The sequence below is a fragment of the Sturnus vulgaris genome, chromosome 3 (genome assembly GCF_052056855.1).
Source record: "Sturnus vulgaris isolate bStuVul1 chromosome 3, bStuVul1.hap1, whole genome shotgun sequence".
NCBI classification, from domain to species: domain Eukaryota; kingdom Metazoa; phylum Chordata; class Aves; order Passeriformes; family Sturnidae; genus Sturnus; species Sturnus vulgaris.
The window spans coordinates 33,393,097-33,409,816 of NC_142245.1; the positions used below are offsets into that span (position 1 = coordinate 33,393,097).

At 42.9% G+C, this 16,720-nt stretch overlaps 1 protein-coding gene across 5 annotated transcripts; it reads left to right on the forward strand.

The window, feature by feature from the left end:
• Positions 1–4,028: 4,028 nt before the first annotated feature.
• Positions 4,029–11,338, forward strand: ZBTB18 (zinc finger and BTB domain containing 18). Of its 5 annotated transcripts, none has more exons than XM_088161336.1 (3): positions 4,116–4,151; positions 5,475–5,558; positions 7,666–11,338. In XM_088161336.1, the coding sequence occupies exons 2-3, from the start codon at positions 5,546–5,548 to the stop codon at positions 9,246–9,248; spliced, it is 1,596 nt and encodes a 531-aa protein (XP_088017462.1). In that variant the 5' UTR covers positions 4,116–4,151; positions 5,475–5,545; the 3' UTR covers positions 9,249–11,338. The 5 variants fall into 5 exon arrangements, with proteins under 5 accessions (XP_014733611.1, XP_088017462.1, XP_088017464.1 ...); XM_088161338.1 differs by lacking the exon at positions 4,116–4,151 and adding an exon at positions 4,952–4,967; XM_088161337.1 differs by lacking the exon at positions 4,116–4,151 and adding an exon at positions 4,960–4,975.
• Positions 11,339–16,720: the final 5,382 nt, after the last annotated feature.

A 16,720-nucleotide genomic window follows, 5' to 3' on the forward strand; every position in this document is an offset into this window, starting at 1 on the left:
GTGTAACTGTGTTGTATTAGCATCTGTATCTATTGCTCTGGACCCAAATGTCACACAGGCACTTTGACTCTTGTCAGCTCGGGCTCTTCTGCTGGACTGTCCTCAGGAAGAGTTTCTAAGAGCACACAGCCCCATTCAAGCTCCAGAAACCAACGCAACAAACACTTTTAAGGCTAGCAGGCAAAGCTGGCATCAGCAGCTCACTATGTATTAATGAATCCTGAGCAGCAACAAACAATACTGGGAGATTCACCACCCAAACTGTGTTGGAAAAGACGCCAGGAAACCTCGATGTTCTCCGATCAGAGGCAAAAGCCAGGAGGCTGTAGCCGAGCTGCAGGCGCTCCTGGAGCTCCACGCTGCAACGTCAGCGCTGGTTATGAGCCAAAGGCCTTCAGGCCTCCTTGTTGCCTGGAGGATATAAATGAAAGTCAGCAAGTGAAAAGGTGCAAGAAGTGCAAAATTGCATCATGTCTTTCCAAATTGTGTTTGTGAAGTAAATGAGACTCATTTCTCTCCATGCTATATTGAGATCATTTTTATTTTCCTTGGCTTAGGAATGTTCTTAGTTCAATTTTCTTGTGTGTGTTCTTTACAGTATCTTGGGATGCCTGAGGTGATTTATAAATATGTGTAGAGACCAGGTGTACTGCCAGATGTTTACGTCCCTTTACAACAAGGCTTCACCATCCCTTCCAATGGAATGCCTGTCTTATATTATTTTTTCTAATAGAGGATCAGCTGGACTATTGGGTATTTGTGAGTTTTTCCCCTCTGAAGGTTTTTTCCTTAATTCACTCTCTATCATTTTGTTTCTATATTTATCATAATGCTAAGTCTTTAAACCTCTCTAAGTACTTTTAAAAAAATTAAGAGTTCCTTTCACGTTAAAAAAAATCCCAGAAAAATGTCAACAGTTCCAGGTTTAAATCAATAAAGTCTTACTCACTGCCAAAAAAGATTTTTAATTTTAAAGTGTTACCTACACTCACTTTTTCTCTGCTTCTCTCAATCTCCTATTTAGAAATAGTAAAAAAAGTGTTTTATTATAACAGCTGTATAAATGGTAATTGCAGATCACTCTCTTAAATATAACTGTAGTAAGAAGTAACCTGTAGCCCCAGGGTGAACCAGTATACACAAAACAGACAAAGCGAATTGCTGGAGGTCATATAGACAAATGCTAGAATGGAAAAGAAAACACAACCTGATTTAATTAGGAGTCAGCATTGTAAATACTAGATGAAGGACAGTAATTTTTTTCTCAGTACATCTTAAAATGTAAGGAGGAAAGTTCTTGTGCATGAGGAGGAAATAATAAATTAACAGAATGTACAAACAGTAATTAAAATAAATTAAATTTTTTATTTAACATTTAATTTTAAATTTCAGGTCCTGTAAAAGTCCGCAAGGATCTGAGAAAGTCCATTTGCTAAATGTCCTTTTCAGCAAAGAATTTCTTTGATTTTTCTCACATTAAGCAGACTCATTTTTCAAAGAGTTTTGTATTATGAAAATGCCTAAATTGCCTCCCTCAGTAAAGCTGTACTTGTGTAAGTAAATATTCACAAACTGAGGTCTTACTAACCAACCCGGAGCAGCTGGTGAGATGGCTTACTTGAGGAAGCAAGAGGCAGCATGAAGTGCAGAGATCTAGGACAACACAGTTAATGTAATCATTTCAGGCACAGTCACTGACAGTTCAAATATATATAACTGCATAAGTTATCTGTATATTTAACTTTAAAAAAAAACCCAAACAAACTAAACTTTAGAACTATTTTCCTAAGTATTTCCTGTTAATGTACTTTCAACATTTATTTTTGCAATCGAAAGAAAAAGCAGTTTAGTAGCTACAGGGAAGATGGTCAAGAAATGACAGGCAGCAGGGAATACAGTACTGATTTTTCTCAGATGAAGCGATTATTAGCACTGAGGAAACAATCAGGAAACATGAAGAGTCAGCATCTTAGCTGCTGTATCCTGAAGACAAGGACAAAATCCTATCAAGTTCCAGCTATAATGGTGCCAATGGAAAAATTCCCCAAATTCTTAATGATGGAATTGTATCCGTATCTAAGAGGAGCTGAAATTTAATGATTAAAAAATTCCTCATCTAGTGTGAGCAATTAGCTCACTGAAGGATGGAGTGAAAAGTGTTTTCTTTTGTATCTATACATATTTTATATATTCATATATGTATGCAATGCTTGAAGCATATGGACACCTAGATGCTAGCTGCTGTGTTATATACATAGCAGTGCTGTCAAAGCAATTAGGCACAGCTAGAATTCAGTCTGTTTCTTTATAACAGTTTCATGTTACTGAAGAGACAAAGTGCATGGTTTTCAGCTCTTACATCTACTCAATCAATTTTCGTTATTAATACAAAACTGAGTTCTTTCTCTTTAAACTCCAAGTCTCTGTTGGTGATCCTTGTTTTCTTTAAACACTTACCTGTATTTATTACCTCTTTACCTGAAACCGAAGGGGAGATGGGGAAATACCCAAATCTCCTTGGATTAGTCCTTTGCTAAGGAAGGCCTTAGCCCTTCAAACCTGGCCTGCACTGCCCTGTCCTAACCCGCCATTAAGCCGTGGCATTCTCCAAAGCCGCTGACCTCAATCTGCCTGTGAACCATGCGGAGGTCTGGAGAGCTCGCAGCCCCTCAGGCACCCAGCGCTGCCCGGGAGCGCAGAGCCGGGCACACACACAGCCCAAACCATGCCAACCTGCAGCCACTGCAGCCATGGCGGGAGCACAACGTTACCCTCAGAAATTCAACGCTCCAGGTGGAAGCTCAGGGCAGAGCACTTCCTTGGGAGAGAGAAGCCACTGCACTTGCACTCTTTGTTATGAACTCACAGCTGGCTGGTGCCAATCAAGAAGAGAGGCTAGGACACAAACGGCAGAATTACGAACATAAATATTTATTCTTGCATCTAAAGTGCCCCAGCCAAACTGGGCACACCCCTGAGATTTTGCTTTAGGAGTTTCACACAATGGTACGATATGAATCACCTAATTACCCACTGGTGCTTATTTCTAATTATCCAATCATAAATGTGGCAGGGCAAAGCTACTCTATTTTTGCACATCTTGCAGCAGCAGCATCCTTGTGATTTCTGCTAATCCAGATGTTCCTGCATTCAACTTCTGCAAAGTTACCGAGCATCAGCCACTTGAGTTTCTCTTAGAGACGGATCCCTTCGTGAAGTTTGGCAAAGTTTCCTCAATTAGCCGACTGTGTGTTCTTAGTAGGGGCACATGACGCCTCTTGGAATACGCACTGTACATATACACATACCCAGCGCACATATAACCATCCACAATACACTAACAATGCTCTTGCCCCTAATGACTGCATGGTCTCAGCACTTCATGGCACGCTCTCTACGCCAGCCGGCCCCGCGGCACCCAGCACCGCCGGGACGAGGCTGCAGGAGCGCACCGGGAAGGAGGAGCTCACGCCGGCCGAGCTCCCGCCGCTCCGGCCCGGGCCGCGCCGCACCTGCCGCCGTCCCGCCATGCACCGCGCCACCGCCCCGCCGGCCCCGCCCCGCGCCGCTCGCCCCACCCCGGGCCCCGCGCGGCCCCGCCCCCTTCCGCCTCGGCTCCCCGCCGGGGCACGCCCCCTCTGCCCGTCCGCGCGCCGCCATTGGCGGCGCCGCCGGCCTTCCCGGGCCGCCCTCCTCCAATCGGCGGCCGCCGCGGCCCGTCAGTCAGCGGCGGGGCGCCGCGGCGGTTGGCGGCGGCGGCGGCGCGGGCGGGCCGCGCTGTCAGTCAGGGAGCGGAGTCCGAAGTGGGGAGCGGGGAGGGAGGGGGCGAACATCTGTCTGCCGCAGCCGGGCCCGGCTGTGCCGCCGCCACCGCCGCCGCGCGAGCGCCCCGCGCCCCCGCCCGCCCCCGGCCCCCGCCCGCCCCCGCGCCCCGCCGGTGCCATGGGGAGCCGCTGAGCGCGGGGCCCGCTTCGCTCCGCCGGCTGCCCCGCTCGCTCCTCAGCCGCCGGCAGGGGGGAGCCCGGGGGGGGCGGCGGCCAGCGGGCGCGGGGGGCGGGCGGGGGGCGAGGCGCGATCCCGGAGCGGCAAGTGAGCGAAGAGGAGCCGGCGGGCGGCGGCGGGAGCGCGGGGACTTCGGGCCGCCGCGCAGTGTGAGTCCCGCTGCCCCCATCCCCACACACCCGCCGCGGCGGGGCCGGGGCCGCTGCGGCCCCGCGGGGCGGGCGGAGTTGGCGGCGGGTCCGGCTGGGGGTGGGCGGAGGGGCGGGGGCAGCGCTCCCCGGGCGGCGGGACCGGCCGCCCCGGCGACGCTCCCGGTTACTTTTCTTTTGTTGCCGCCGTGACCCGGGGGCGGCTTTTCCTGCGCGCCGGGCAGCTGCTTCCTTCCCCGCGGGGCGGCTGCCGGCGCGCCCGGCCACGGCCCGGCCCCGGGCGGGGGCGGCGCTGCCCGCGGGACCGGGGCCCCGGACGGGAGTGTCGGGCCGGGGGGGTACACACACAGCCCCGGCCAAAAGTTGCCGCCGCCCGGCGGGGATGGCGGGGCCGGGCCCGCCGGGAACTTGCTGCGCGCCGCCGCCGCTGCCTCCCCGCCCGTCCCGTCCCGTCCCGGGGGGCGGCGGGCCGTCCCCGCCCGGCGGCGGGCAGGTGACCCGCCCCGCTGGGTACACGCGTGAGTGTCACCGGGGGGGCCAGCGCGGCTCGGGGCTCCCGCTCGGGCGGGGGGGCCGCTCGGAGCCCGCGGGGCCGGGGACCCGCGTCCCGGGGCCGCCGCGGTCAAATAGCTGGGCAGCCCCAGCCCCCGCGGGGAAAGAGCGGCGTAGGAGCCGAGCCGAGCGCTCGCAGTGTGCCCCGGCCAGGGGAGCTGCTCCGCGGCTCGAAAGGAGCCGGAGTTGGTGCTCGGTGTCACTTGCGCTGCCTTAAACGCTGGAACTGAAAGGACCGGCGGCGGAACGGGGAGCTGTGAGGTGGTAAATAGGTCCGGTTAATTTCTGCTTTTAAATTAACCCCTGGGCTCAGTAAAACCGAGCCGGTGTGGCTTTCTGGGGTAACCCCGTGGCTGGGGTACGCTGTCAGCACATAAAGCGGTCCTCCAAGTTAAGACAGAAGTGTTGCTATGCTGCACATACAGTAGAGCCCCATATGTTTAGGATTTTCTTTTTTTTTTTTTTCCTCCCTGTTAGAAAGTTTGAAAAAAAGAGACTTTGAAGTATTTTGTTTATACTAACAGAAGAGAAAAGTTCTCCTAAGAAAAAGCTGGTGGCAGGAGTGTAGAGGAGTAGCATATGGCATTAAAAGGAGCACAGCTGGAGGTAGCATTTCCATCTGAACATGATGTCAGAGCAGCTGACAGCCTGCCATCCCTCAGCCTTTTATTCTAACACACAGACAGGGAGTTAGTGTGTGCAGATCTGTGTGTGGAGAAGGTATCTCATTCCTCTCTAACATCATCTCCACTTTGCATCTGTCTCTCCTAGTCTGCTTTTTTTCCACCGATCTAACAGACCTGGAGCCAGCAAGACTCAGAGGAAAGGACTTAATCAGGTTTATGTGTACTAAAGGTAGGAGTAGCAATAGATTAGATACAGCATATTTCTGTTTTGGTGTGTTGTTTATTGAATTTTAGAAAAAAAAATCACATTACTTTTCTAACCAAGTTTAGAGGTAATATATGAAATTGAGTATTAAATAGATAAGTGGAATTAGTCAAAAGGCTTGGGCTACAATTGGAGAGTATCAGTTCTTGAGCACATTGTTAGAATTAACTTTAATGCATATTGTGGGAATATCTTGGTTTGGAAGAAGGAGAGAGCAAGTTCATCTTTAATTTCTGAGACCAAAACTGCAATGGATTTCGTGGCAAGCCTAAAGAGAGTTTTGCTTTATGTTCTTGTCTTGCATCTTTTAAATTACTTTACAGGGGTTTTAGTGAAATATACAAGAATGTGTGTTTTTACAAAAAGACCTTCCTGGCTAAAATGTGTTTGTAGGGAAGTCTTTCGTTACATGGTTAAATATCCAGCAGCTCAGAAATGTAGTAGCATACAGCTGTAGTGCTTCTGAAAGATTGAAATCAGTTATGTGTTTAAAAACTTTTGTACCCAGGAGAATGGCTTGACTGGTTTCCTCTTTTCTTCCTTGCATGTAGCATTTGGAATCTTTTATTTAGTGTAACAATAATTATTTGAAGGAGTTTTTGTATTTGCGACTAATTTAGAACTTGTAGATTTGAGCTGCCTGAATTGGCCAGACAGCTGTAATCGCACTCCTCTATTCTTAATCTCTTTATCTGGGCAGCAGCTGCCATATGGCCACAGTCAGCTGGATCAGATGTTTATAAGCTTCCTTCTTCGTCCCTCTCTGTCCTTTCAGCCTCCTAATTTGATCACAGCTACCTTGTGAGCTGCCCTCCAATCTTTATTTTTAGCCCTCTTAAGGATTAGGATTGATGTTGGCTGTGGGGCACTTAAAGTGATTGTATTGTAAATCTTCATGCTTTGCTCTAGCAGTGGTGTTTTACAGAATATAGTAGGGGTTGTGTTGTAAGTTTTAGTACATCTTGGTTTGAAAGGCATGAGGGTTTTTCAATAATATCTGCCAGCCTGGAGAGTCACGATCTGCTTAGATGGTTTGGGAGACCATTGCTATCAATCACAGAAGAATAGATTAACATAGGTTTTTAAAAGATTTTACTTTCTATTTGATTTTTGACTTCTTTACTTCTTTTTTAAGTTTATTTTGTCTTTATCATCAAGGAAGGCAAATAAAAAACCACTTGGGTAAGAACAGTATTTGGGATACTCTTTTTAAACGTGGACACATGCTCACGTTGAATGGCTGAATGACTTTTTTTTTTTTTTTGTAAAGCTTAGTACTGCAAACTCTGCCTGGTGTGGGAGGGGAGGGAAATTTCTGTCCTTCTGCACTGGGGAAGTGGTGCTCGTTGGCGTTTTGGTTGTTAGCTTTCTTTTGTATATTCTGCATGTTGGCAAAAAATGTTCATGTTCTATTGTACAGTATGGAAAAGGCTTAAAATCTTAAAAAAACTATATTACTACAAGAAGAAAACCACATGAACTAAATTTGTAAAAATGTCCATTTTTGCTGTTGATGTAAATTGGCACATATAAATAATTTTTGTAGTTTATGAATGTTAGACCGTCAGATTTGGGTATATTAACATTTTTTTGTGTAAGAACCTCTCTTCTTACTACAATTTGACTTTAAAAAGAAGGTAAATGATCTGTTATATTTTTTTCTGCCTCTTCTGTGATCTCTCAAACTTTAGTGTTTAAAAAAAAAAAGATTTTTTTTGGGGGGGGGTCTGCCCTCCTAGGGACTCAATCTGGAAGAAGTTCTCTAAAAAAAGAAAACCCAAACTTTTGAACAGATTTTATGAACAGCAGTGAGACTTAAAAAAAAAAAAAATAGCAGATGTACCTATGCGCTCACTAGACCGACTTATTTACCACAGAAAGGAAATCATAACTATAGTGGTCAGTCGGGGAAAGAGTTGCCATCGTACATTTGTGTTAAATAATCTTTGCGTGGTGTCAGTACCAGGATTCTGGCAATATTAATACCAGGTTTTTAGAGTGGAATTACTTGGATTTATAAGTTCTGTGACTCCGACCTACATTTAATTTTTAAAAATTTTGTTGCTTATAGGTTATGAAGACAGTATGGAGTTTCCTGACCACAGTAGACATTTGCTACAGTGTCTGAGTGAGCAGAGACATCAGGGTTTTCTTTGTGATTGCACTGTTCTGGTAGGAGATGCCCAGTTCCGAGCACACAGAGCTGTACTGGCTTCATGCAGCATGTATTTCCACCTCTTTTACAAGGACCAGCTGGACAAAAGGGACATTGTTCATCTGAACAGCGACATTGTTACAGCCCCAGCTTTCGCTCTCCTGCTTGAATTCATGTACGAAGGAAAGCTCCAGTTCAAAGACTTGCCCATTGAAGACGTGCTAGCAGCTGCCAGTTATCTCCACATGTATGACATTGTCAAAGTCTGCAAAAAGAAGCTGAAAGAGAAAGCAACCACGGAGGCAGACAGTACAAAAAAGGAGGAAGACGCCTCAAGTTGTTCAGACAAAGTGGAGAGCCTCTCCGACGGCAGCAGCCACATGCCAGGAGACTTGCCCAGCGATGAAGACGACGGAGAAGATGAAAAATTGAACATCCTGCCTAGCAAAAGGGACTTGGCGGCTGAGCCTGGGAACATGTGGATGAGATTGCCCTCAGACTCAGCAGGCATTCCCCAGACTGGCGGAGAGGCAGAGACGCACACAGCAGCAGCTGGAAAAACAGTAGCCAGCCCCTGCAGCTCAACAGAGTCTTTGTCCCAGAGGTCTGTCACCTCCGTGAGGGATTCAGCAGATGTTGACTGCGTGCTGGACCTGTCTGTCAAGTCCAGCCTTTCAGGAGTTGAAAATTTGAACAGTTCTTATTTCTCTTCGCAGGACATGCTTAGAAACAGCCTGGTGCAGGTGAAGGTGGAGAAAGAGGCTTCCTGTGATGAGAGTGATGTTGGCACTAATGACTATGATATGGAACATAGCACTGTGAAAGAAAGTGTGAGCACTAATAACAGGGTACAGTACGAGCCGGCCCACCTGGCTCCGATGAGGGAAGATTCGGTCTTGAGGGAGCTAGATAGAGAGGACAAGGCAAGCGATGATGAAATGATAACTCCAGAGAATGAGAGAGTCCAGGTGGAAGGAAACATGGACAGCAGCTTGCTCCCTTACGTGTCAAACATACTTAGCCCCGCTGGCCAAATTTTCATGTGTCCTCTCTGCAACAAGGTCTTTCCTAGCCCCCACATCCTGCAAATTCATTTAAGCACGCACTTTCGAGAGCAGGACGGGATCCGCAGCAAGCCTGCTACCGATGTCAATGTCCCGACCTGCTCGTTGTGTGGTAAGACTTTTTCTTGCATGTACACCTTGAAACGTCATGAGAGGACTCATTCAGGTGAAAAGCCCTACACTTGCACCCAGTGTGGGAAGAGCTTCCAGTACTCCCACAACCTGAGCCGCCACGCAGTGGTTCACACGCGGGAGAAGCCTCATGCTTGTAAGTGGTGTGAACGCAGGTTCACACAGTCCGGAGACCTTTACAGACACATTCGGAAGTTTCACTGTGAGTTGGTGAACTCATTGTCTGTCAAAAGCGAAGCACTGAGCTTACCTACTGTCAGAGACTGGACCTTAGAAGATAGCTCACAAGAACTTTGGAAATAAAATTTTTATATATATAAATAATATATATATAAATCTATATAGTTGTGGTACAGTCTAAAAGCAATCTTGTTTCCTTGAACTGAAAGTTTGGCTATTAGCTTGTTTTTGCACTTTAAGGCAGCATGAATATTTCACTAATTTAGCACTCCAGTAAAAATGAACTGTAGAGGTAATCCAACAAAGTAACTAATTGCGGAGCGTTATTTTTCCCCCTTTTCGGAATAGAAGCCAGCGGATACTTTACTTCTAAGGAATCTCCAATTCAAAAAATTTGGACGTGGCTTTATTCTCCCCAAAACACTGCATTCTTTTAAACTCTTGATCGTTTTCCCTCTTAAAAATCTGAATGTAGAAATCTTCTCCCAGTTTTGTCAGTTCCTTTACATTTCTATATAATTGCATGAGTCCTTTCTAGCTGTTGGAAACCTGAATGCTTTTAGACCCAAATGGAAAATTTCTGAAATGCTGGATTATCTATTTTTAAACAAGCGGTTGACTTAAAACTTATTATGGCAACTTCTGGATTTCTGACAGTTCCCACTGGAAAAAAAAAAAACACAAAAAAACCAACACAAAAACATAAAACAAAAACCCTGAGAGTACACTGGGATCACTGGGACTCTGTCTTACGTGAAGGTTTGCTTGGGATGAAAAAGGATATTGCAGCTTCAGCAGTGATGAACTGTGTGTTTAAAAAATGTGAATTACTGTTATTGTATACTGTAATTGATTACATGGGCCGGGGGGAGGTATCAAAGAACTTGGCAGGTTGTGTTGATGCTCTTAGTTGAGTCTTGAAAAGTAAATATTAACGCTACAGAAATGCATGATTTTCAGTATATTTTTGTCTTTGTTTGCATTGTATAACTTTAACGAGTGAGTTGAAAATTATTTAATTTCCTTAGGAAAAAAACCTGACACCGTTGAAAATGCCAGTGTTATGAAGATGAGAAATGCACTGTTTTTGTTTTATCTAATTTAAATTTACTTTCCCACTGTCTTTAAGTTGAGAAGAACTTAAGCTACGAGTTGCCGATTTAGCTACGTTAACAAGGAGAAAAAAATTTGAATGTTTACAACCAGGCTTCGAGATTTGCATGTGCGGTGTGCATTTACTAACCCCAGACCCCTTCTAATTGCACAGACCCCACGCCAGCTCCAACTGAGGTGCGTCCATTTCCCCAGATGAGCATTTGTAGGATTCCTGCTGCACCACTCCACCACAATAGGTCGTTCTTTTTTTTTTTCTTTTTTTTTTTTTTTTTCCCCCCGTTGAAAAGAGGCTGTGGACTGAAAAAAAAAAAAAAAAAAAAAAGAAAAAAGAAAAAAAAAGCCCCGGGCTGAAAGGCCTGGGCAGGCCTGAGTGACAGGGGGGGCCGGGGGGGCCGGGGAAGGACTATGCGTATCCAAGCAGCAGAGACTGCAGCCTGACGTGTGGTTTTAATGACCAACACGCAGGTCAAAAGCATTTTGCACAGTGTTTGTTTTCCTGTCTTGCACTTACAAATAAGGTCTATGGGAGTAGCATGGAAAACGTTTGCTGTTTTTTCCTTTTTTTTTTTCCTTTTTTTTTTCTCTGCTTTTGTTTAAAATTTGATCGCCTTAACTACTGTAAACATAGCCTATTTTTGTGCTTAAGATACTGAATGGAAAACTCCATTGTGTATTGCTGGACTGTTTTGGAAATATTTGGTCAAATGTGTGTTAATTTGGCTGTAATGGCATTTAAAACAAAAAAAAAGCTGTGAAAATGGCCTTGGAGCGTTATCTTTAGTTACTTGAATAGTTTCTAGGTTTAAAACTACATTCTTTTCTTAAGTTAGAAAAGACAATCAGTGTCTGAGGAAAATGGACTTTCTCTTGGATTTTTTTGTGGTCCTCGTGAGTGATTGCTTTTTTCCTTTCCTTAGTTTCACATTCTTCTTTTGTTCTAAAACTTAGACTGACATCTAGCTTTGACAATCATAGTATGTTTTATTTTCCTGAGGAGGGAATAACTTATAATGCTGTTTAGTTTTGTACTATTGGTGTGTTGGTGAATTTTTAAACTGTGTGCTAACTGCAATAAATTATATGAACTGAGAAATCAATTCCCTTGTCTTTTTTCCCTCTTTTAAATTATAGTTATGGAGTATTTTTTATATTGTGTAACTTTATTACTTTTGTACAGACTTCTATTGCTAACTGTGTATGGAATATGTTTTCAGTATGCTTTTGGGCACTTTGTTGCTACCATACATATTTACATCTCACTTAACATTTAAAAAAATTAAATGCTTGTGTTTTGAAAGCATTTCTCTGTGTGTAGCTCTTGATCATTCTGTAGAGGTATTTTTAAGTAATTATTTTTTACTTCCCCAAAGACTTTTGGAGAAGCAATCTATTGAATTCCAGAAATTTTGTTGCCATGCAAATATCTGTGCAGGCACACAATTCCCTTTGTAGGCTTAATTTCACTCCAAGGAGCTCTCTTGGGCTCACTCTCTTGATGTATCGGTCTCTATGAGAACAGTAGAGCAGAAGGCAACAACTTAATCTGGAGCATTGGCCGGGTAGTGACTGACTGTCAGTGTTACAGTAGGCAGTCAAAATGTCCAAACTACTGCTAACACATCAAAGCTGTCTGGACTAGAAAGGAAAATTGAAATAATCCTAAATCTTTTGGGTATTTCTCTTACAGAGTAAAGGCTTCTCTAAAAAAAAAAATAATAAGCTTAGCTAAACCTTTGAAAAAGACCTGGTTTAGATGCTTGTTGCAGGATATACCCAGAATTCTTGTTTGAGGCTGCTCTATGCTAGGAATGAGACCAGCACTGTGGAGCCCAATGGGAATATGAAAGTGGAGCTAAATTAGAAGGCTGGAACAGAGACAGCAGTGCCAATTTGATGGGGGGGAAAAACACCTTAATTTAAACATTTCATTACACTTATCATCTGCCTAAGTGCAACTCAAGTTGTGCAGTGACCAAATGAATCTTGGTGCCTGAGCTATTCTGCTTATCTTCTTACGTCGGCAGTAATTTGTATGTAGCCAAAATGATCTTTTTCACTGTTTTATTCTTTATAACAATTTTCAATCATCATTTGTTATGTTTGCGGTGTGGGGTTTTTGTGTTATTAGAGATATTTTGAAAACATTTCCTTCTGTCAATGTTAGCATCTCCGGTTGAGTAGAATTCTCTCTTTTCTAGCAGCAGACCTTTTCTGTAGGCTTTCATATGGTAGAATATTATGTGTAGTTAAGATGGTTTTAAGTATCGTCAAGACTGAAAGGCAGCTAATATTGCAGTGCTGAAATCTGTGCAGCTGATGAGCTTTGGCTGTGGCTCCAGGCAGATTCACCATTTGTTCTCCAACATTAAGAATTTCAAGGATTGTAGATTCCCAAATAAAACTAGACTTAGAAGGAGTCCTTCTTCAGAAGGGAACAGAAAACAAAACTTAGCTGCTAGTGACAAAATAATTGAAAATATTCTTTATACTTTGTGATTTATCTAGAGATGGTTTGTACGTGTGTAGCACACACTTGTGGCAGTCAAAGTGTTTCTTCAATGAAAAGATGAAGCATACCCCCGTGTGTTGCTTCTCTCCACAATGTTTAATGTACTGACTTACCTAAATAGCTGTAGCATTTTTCTTCTTTCTTCTTTTCTTTTTCTTTTTTTTTTTTTTTTTTTTTTTTTTAATACAGTCCCTAGATAATGAAGCGTGAATAAGCATTTAATTTGGCTTGAGGATATTGTGGTAACAAAATCCTCACCGTTCGTGTTTCCATGATGGTTGAAGGCAAGGTGCGGGAATGGAAGCTACGCTCTAAACTTCATGGGTTCAAACAACTTTCTCTGACCGGTGATAGACATCACTTTTTAACTGTGAGTACTTCTAGACTGACTCACAGGGAAAATACTAAATATATCATTTGGCTGGTTTTCTTTTAATCACTGCCTATAACAGCTTCTATTCTTTTAGTTAAAAGTGTTTTCTCTAAACTGAAGCTTAGGGGTTTGGTGGGACAGAGACTTTTGAACCAGGCACAGCATTCTACAGACCATTTTCTTAGTGAGATCTGTGTATTAGGTACAATTTGAAAAATTTGGTAGGAGTTTTAAAACAAAACTTTCTGGCCAAGGAAGGGAAGGGCTCCTCATTGTTTTTCCTGCTCTCCTGCCTTAGGGTAAAAATGAGCGCCAAACAATTGCATGTACTTCTGTTGACCCTAAATGAAGCCAGTATATTCCCTCAAAACTTGCATTGCTTTCTTGGAAGCCTCAATAAAATTTTGAAATTAATTTGCAAAGCTACAGATTCCCTTTTGCCCCGTGCTGGCTCACCTGCTCAGGCAGGGCACTGCTGTTCTCGCTCCCTGTGACAGCGTAACTCTGTTTTCCTTCTACAGATAATGGAACGAGTGATATGTTGGCGGTGGACTGACTGCCTCCCTCCTCCCCAGCTGAATCGGCAATAATCAAATGCTCTAACTTTTTAATTTATTCCTAATAAGCAACTTCAAAAATACATTTTTCCAGTCTACTCAAAAATGAAACCCTGAGCTCCCTGTTCTATGATCAGCGATGCTGCAGCATTTGTAACTGAGGCAAATTTGCAAGGGGAGAAAATTTCTACCTGCTCCCTCCCCTCCACTTTGAAGCAATGCTAATTCCTTCAGAACGAAGGTGAAACACATTTCAATCCTCAAAATTATATCTCAAAATTAGAAAACTGGTGCTAAAATGTTGTCATCTAACTCTCCGTGGCCAGGTTCTCAAACTTATACATTATTAACACTCTTTGTCCATGTGATTTCCAAACTGAAATATATCCAGAGTATGGGCTTTTATTAAAGAAATCTAAGCAAAGCATTAAGGTTTTCTTACTGGCACAGTAAATGTGAATTTTAACAGAGTTGTCTTATATTTTTAAAGGCAGGAAAAATCAATGCACAGATCTTTTGGGCTCTTCCAAAATATTCTACTTCAGGAGTCCCGTGAAAATTTTGTAACTCTTCATTCAGATTTTAATCATGTCATTAAATGTAGTGATTTGGGTAGGAAAAAATATTTTCTAGATGGTAAGAGAGGAGTTGATCCTTTATTTGTATGAGTGTTTTTGAACTGAAGATGGAAAGGTTCTCTTTTGCTGGCAAATGTGGACAGACAGAAGAAGAGTCCTGCTTCTTGAAATCTACACTCAGCAGCTCCTGCTAGTGTGATAAAATTCAGCTAAACCTGTGAATGGGTCTTACCAAAGAGAAATGGTCCTTTTTGTTCTCGTAGGCTAAAAAGGAAGTATTGCTTTCAACCAGTTGTCAAACTGAAATGCTCTTGTTGCAAATAACCGGCCGCTTACCCAGCGCTGCCTGAGCAGGAGAGGGGTGAGCCAGGCACAGCCAGGCAGCGGGAAAGCCAAAGGTGCTACAGGCTGGACTCTGGCAGGGACGGCAAATGCTGCAGAGGTTTCCAGTGACAGAGATGTTTGCAAAAAAAAAAAAAAACAAAACCAAAACCCAAACATATTTATTGTTTTAAAAAATAATCCGTGTTTTAGCTGGAGTATTTCTCTTACATTGGACCTTCTTAGGTTAGTCAATTTTTCCGACTAACTGAACTCGTTTAAGTTGTCTGCTTATTATCCTCAGGTTCATTTTAATTCAGTTTCTTGCTTTCAGGTTTGTTTTCCTTAGAAGACAGTAGCTCCACTAATACACCGTCGTCTTCGTGCAGAATGGACACAGTTTTCATTCTTGATAACTCCTTAACATCATTTGTGGATGGGGGACACGAGTGCTCAATCCTGTGTAAAACCATCCCGTCACTAGGACGGACTTCATGCCTTTCCTGTATCGCAGCTGTTACCGAGGGGCCAAATCTTTTCTTTTTGAGACATTACAGCCTGGCTTTAGCGAGATTTTGCTTGGGGCTGCAAAGGAAAAGGAAGGTATGCAGTCTAGCCTCGGAACTGAAATTAATGTGTGATTGGGTATTTTAGGGATTGCAGGAAACAAGTAAATGTTTAAGTGCAAAATACAGCTGGCAAATATTTTTTAGGACATTTTAATGTGCACCGTTCTTAAACTCAGTGTTGTGCTTTAAAATGCATATTGTGTATGAACATATGTATGTGCATGTGAGGAAGCAGTTAAAAATAACTTGCTAATTTTTATTTAGGTGTGCATCAAAATCATAGCCTGAGTAATTCCTTAAAGATCTTTAGAAGATGTGTTTAGTGTTCATACGTAGCAGCCAACACGACGTGATCTTGTGCAACCTTGCTTGTGATTCCTGCAGTTATCAGTGCTAATCTGAGCACCAAGAAGGATTTTTTTATGCCACGTCCAGAACATGCCAGATAGGGATTTACACAGCACATCCCCAGCCATAACAACCTAGTGCATGAAACCCAGCTTTAAATTAGTAAAATATTTAAAGAGCAAGTTACATGTACATCATGACTTCCGAAAGGATTTAGCTGGTAAAGCAATATGTTACTGCCTCAGTACTATAGGAGGTATATTAAAAGGCTTAACTGTCTCAAAACAGCTCCACGGCATGGTATACACTGTATCTGGATGTAAATCTAGAAAGGGATTTAAATATTTCTTTCACGACTTTCCCAAAATACAGTTTGGTTAAGTCTTATTTATATCTATTAAGAAAATAAAAACTAGTCTCGATGCTGTATTTTATGCTTTTGTCAAATAGCCTTCAATTTTAGCAATAAAGCTACTTTTTAAAAACTTTTGGATGTGTTCCCAATATACATTTTACAATTTTTTTTACAATTTTAAAAATGTACTTTATCTATAAATAAAACTCCTTGAAACTGATAGAGGTTTATCATACAAGATATAATTTATTTTCAACTACATTTGCCATGTATTCACACTTAGTGAGGATTCTGTTGAGATAATTTTGGAAATTCATACCAAGATAAAAAATATAGTTAAAATCTTAATGAAACATATTCTGTCTTCATAGGCTATAGCTACCAGGTCTTAATTTTCTGTAGCTTATTCTCTCTTTTTTAAAGTAGTTTGACTGGCACCATGTATCCAGAATATGATTTCTGTTCATAGATGATTTTCAGGCTTAAATACATGACAGCTTGAAAACACTATAAATACCAGTATTTCATTATTTTCAAATGACTGAGTGACTTTTAAGAAAAATCTGTGGTTTAACGAGCTGAGACTAACTAGGCAATTCTTAATTTTTGGAGAAATGAAGAGTTGTACATCTCTGTATTAATTATGAGGATTTAATTTAATGAACACAGGAACACTGGGCTCCCTGTTGACAGACAGACCAACATACCTCTGCAAGTGTTGGATAACTCATTGCAACATACTTCCGAGGTTTTCTCAAGACTGCTACTCCATACTTAAAAGGAAGGGCTCCTGAAGCACAAGATGAACCCAAAGTTGTGTTTTGTCCAATTAATTGTGATAAACATAAATTATTTTTCATAAATTATTG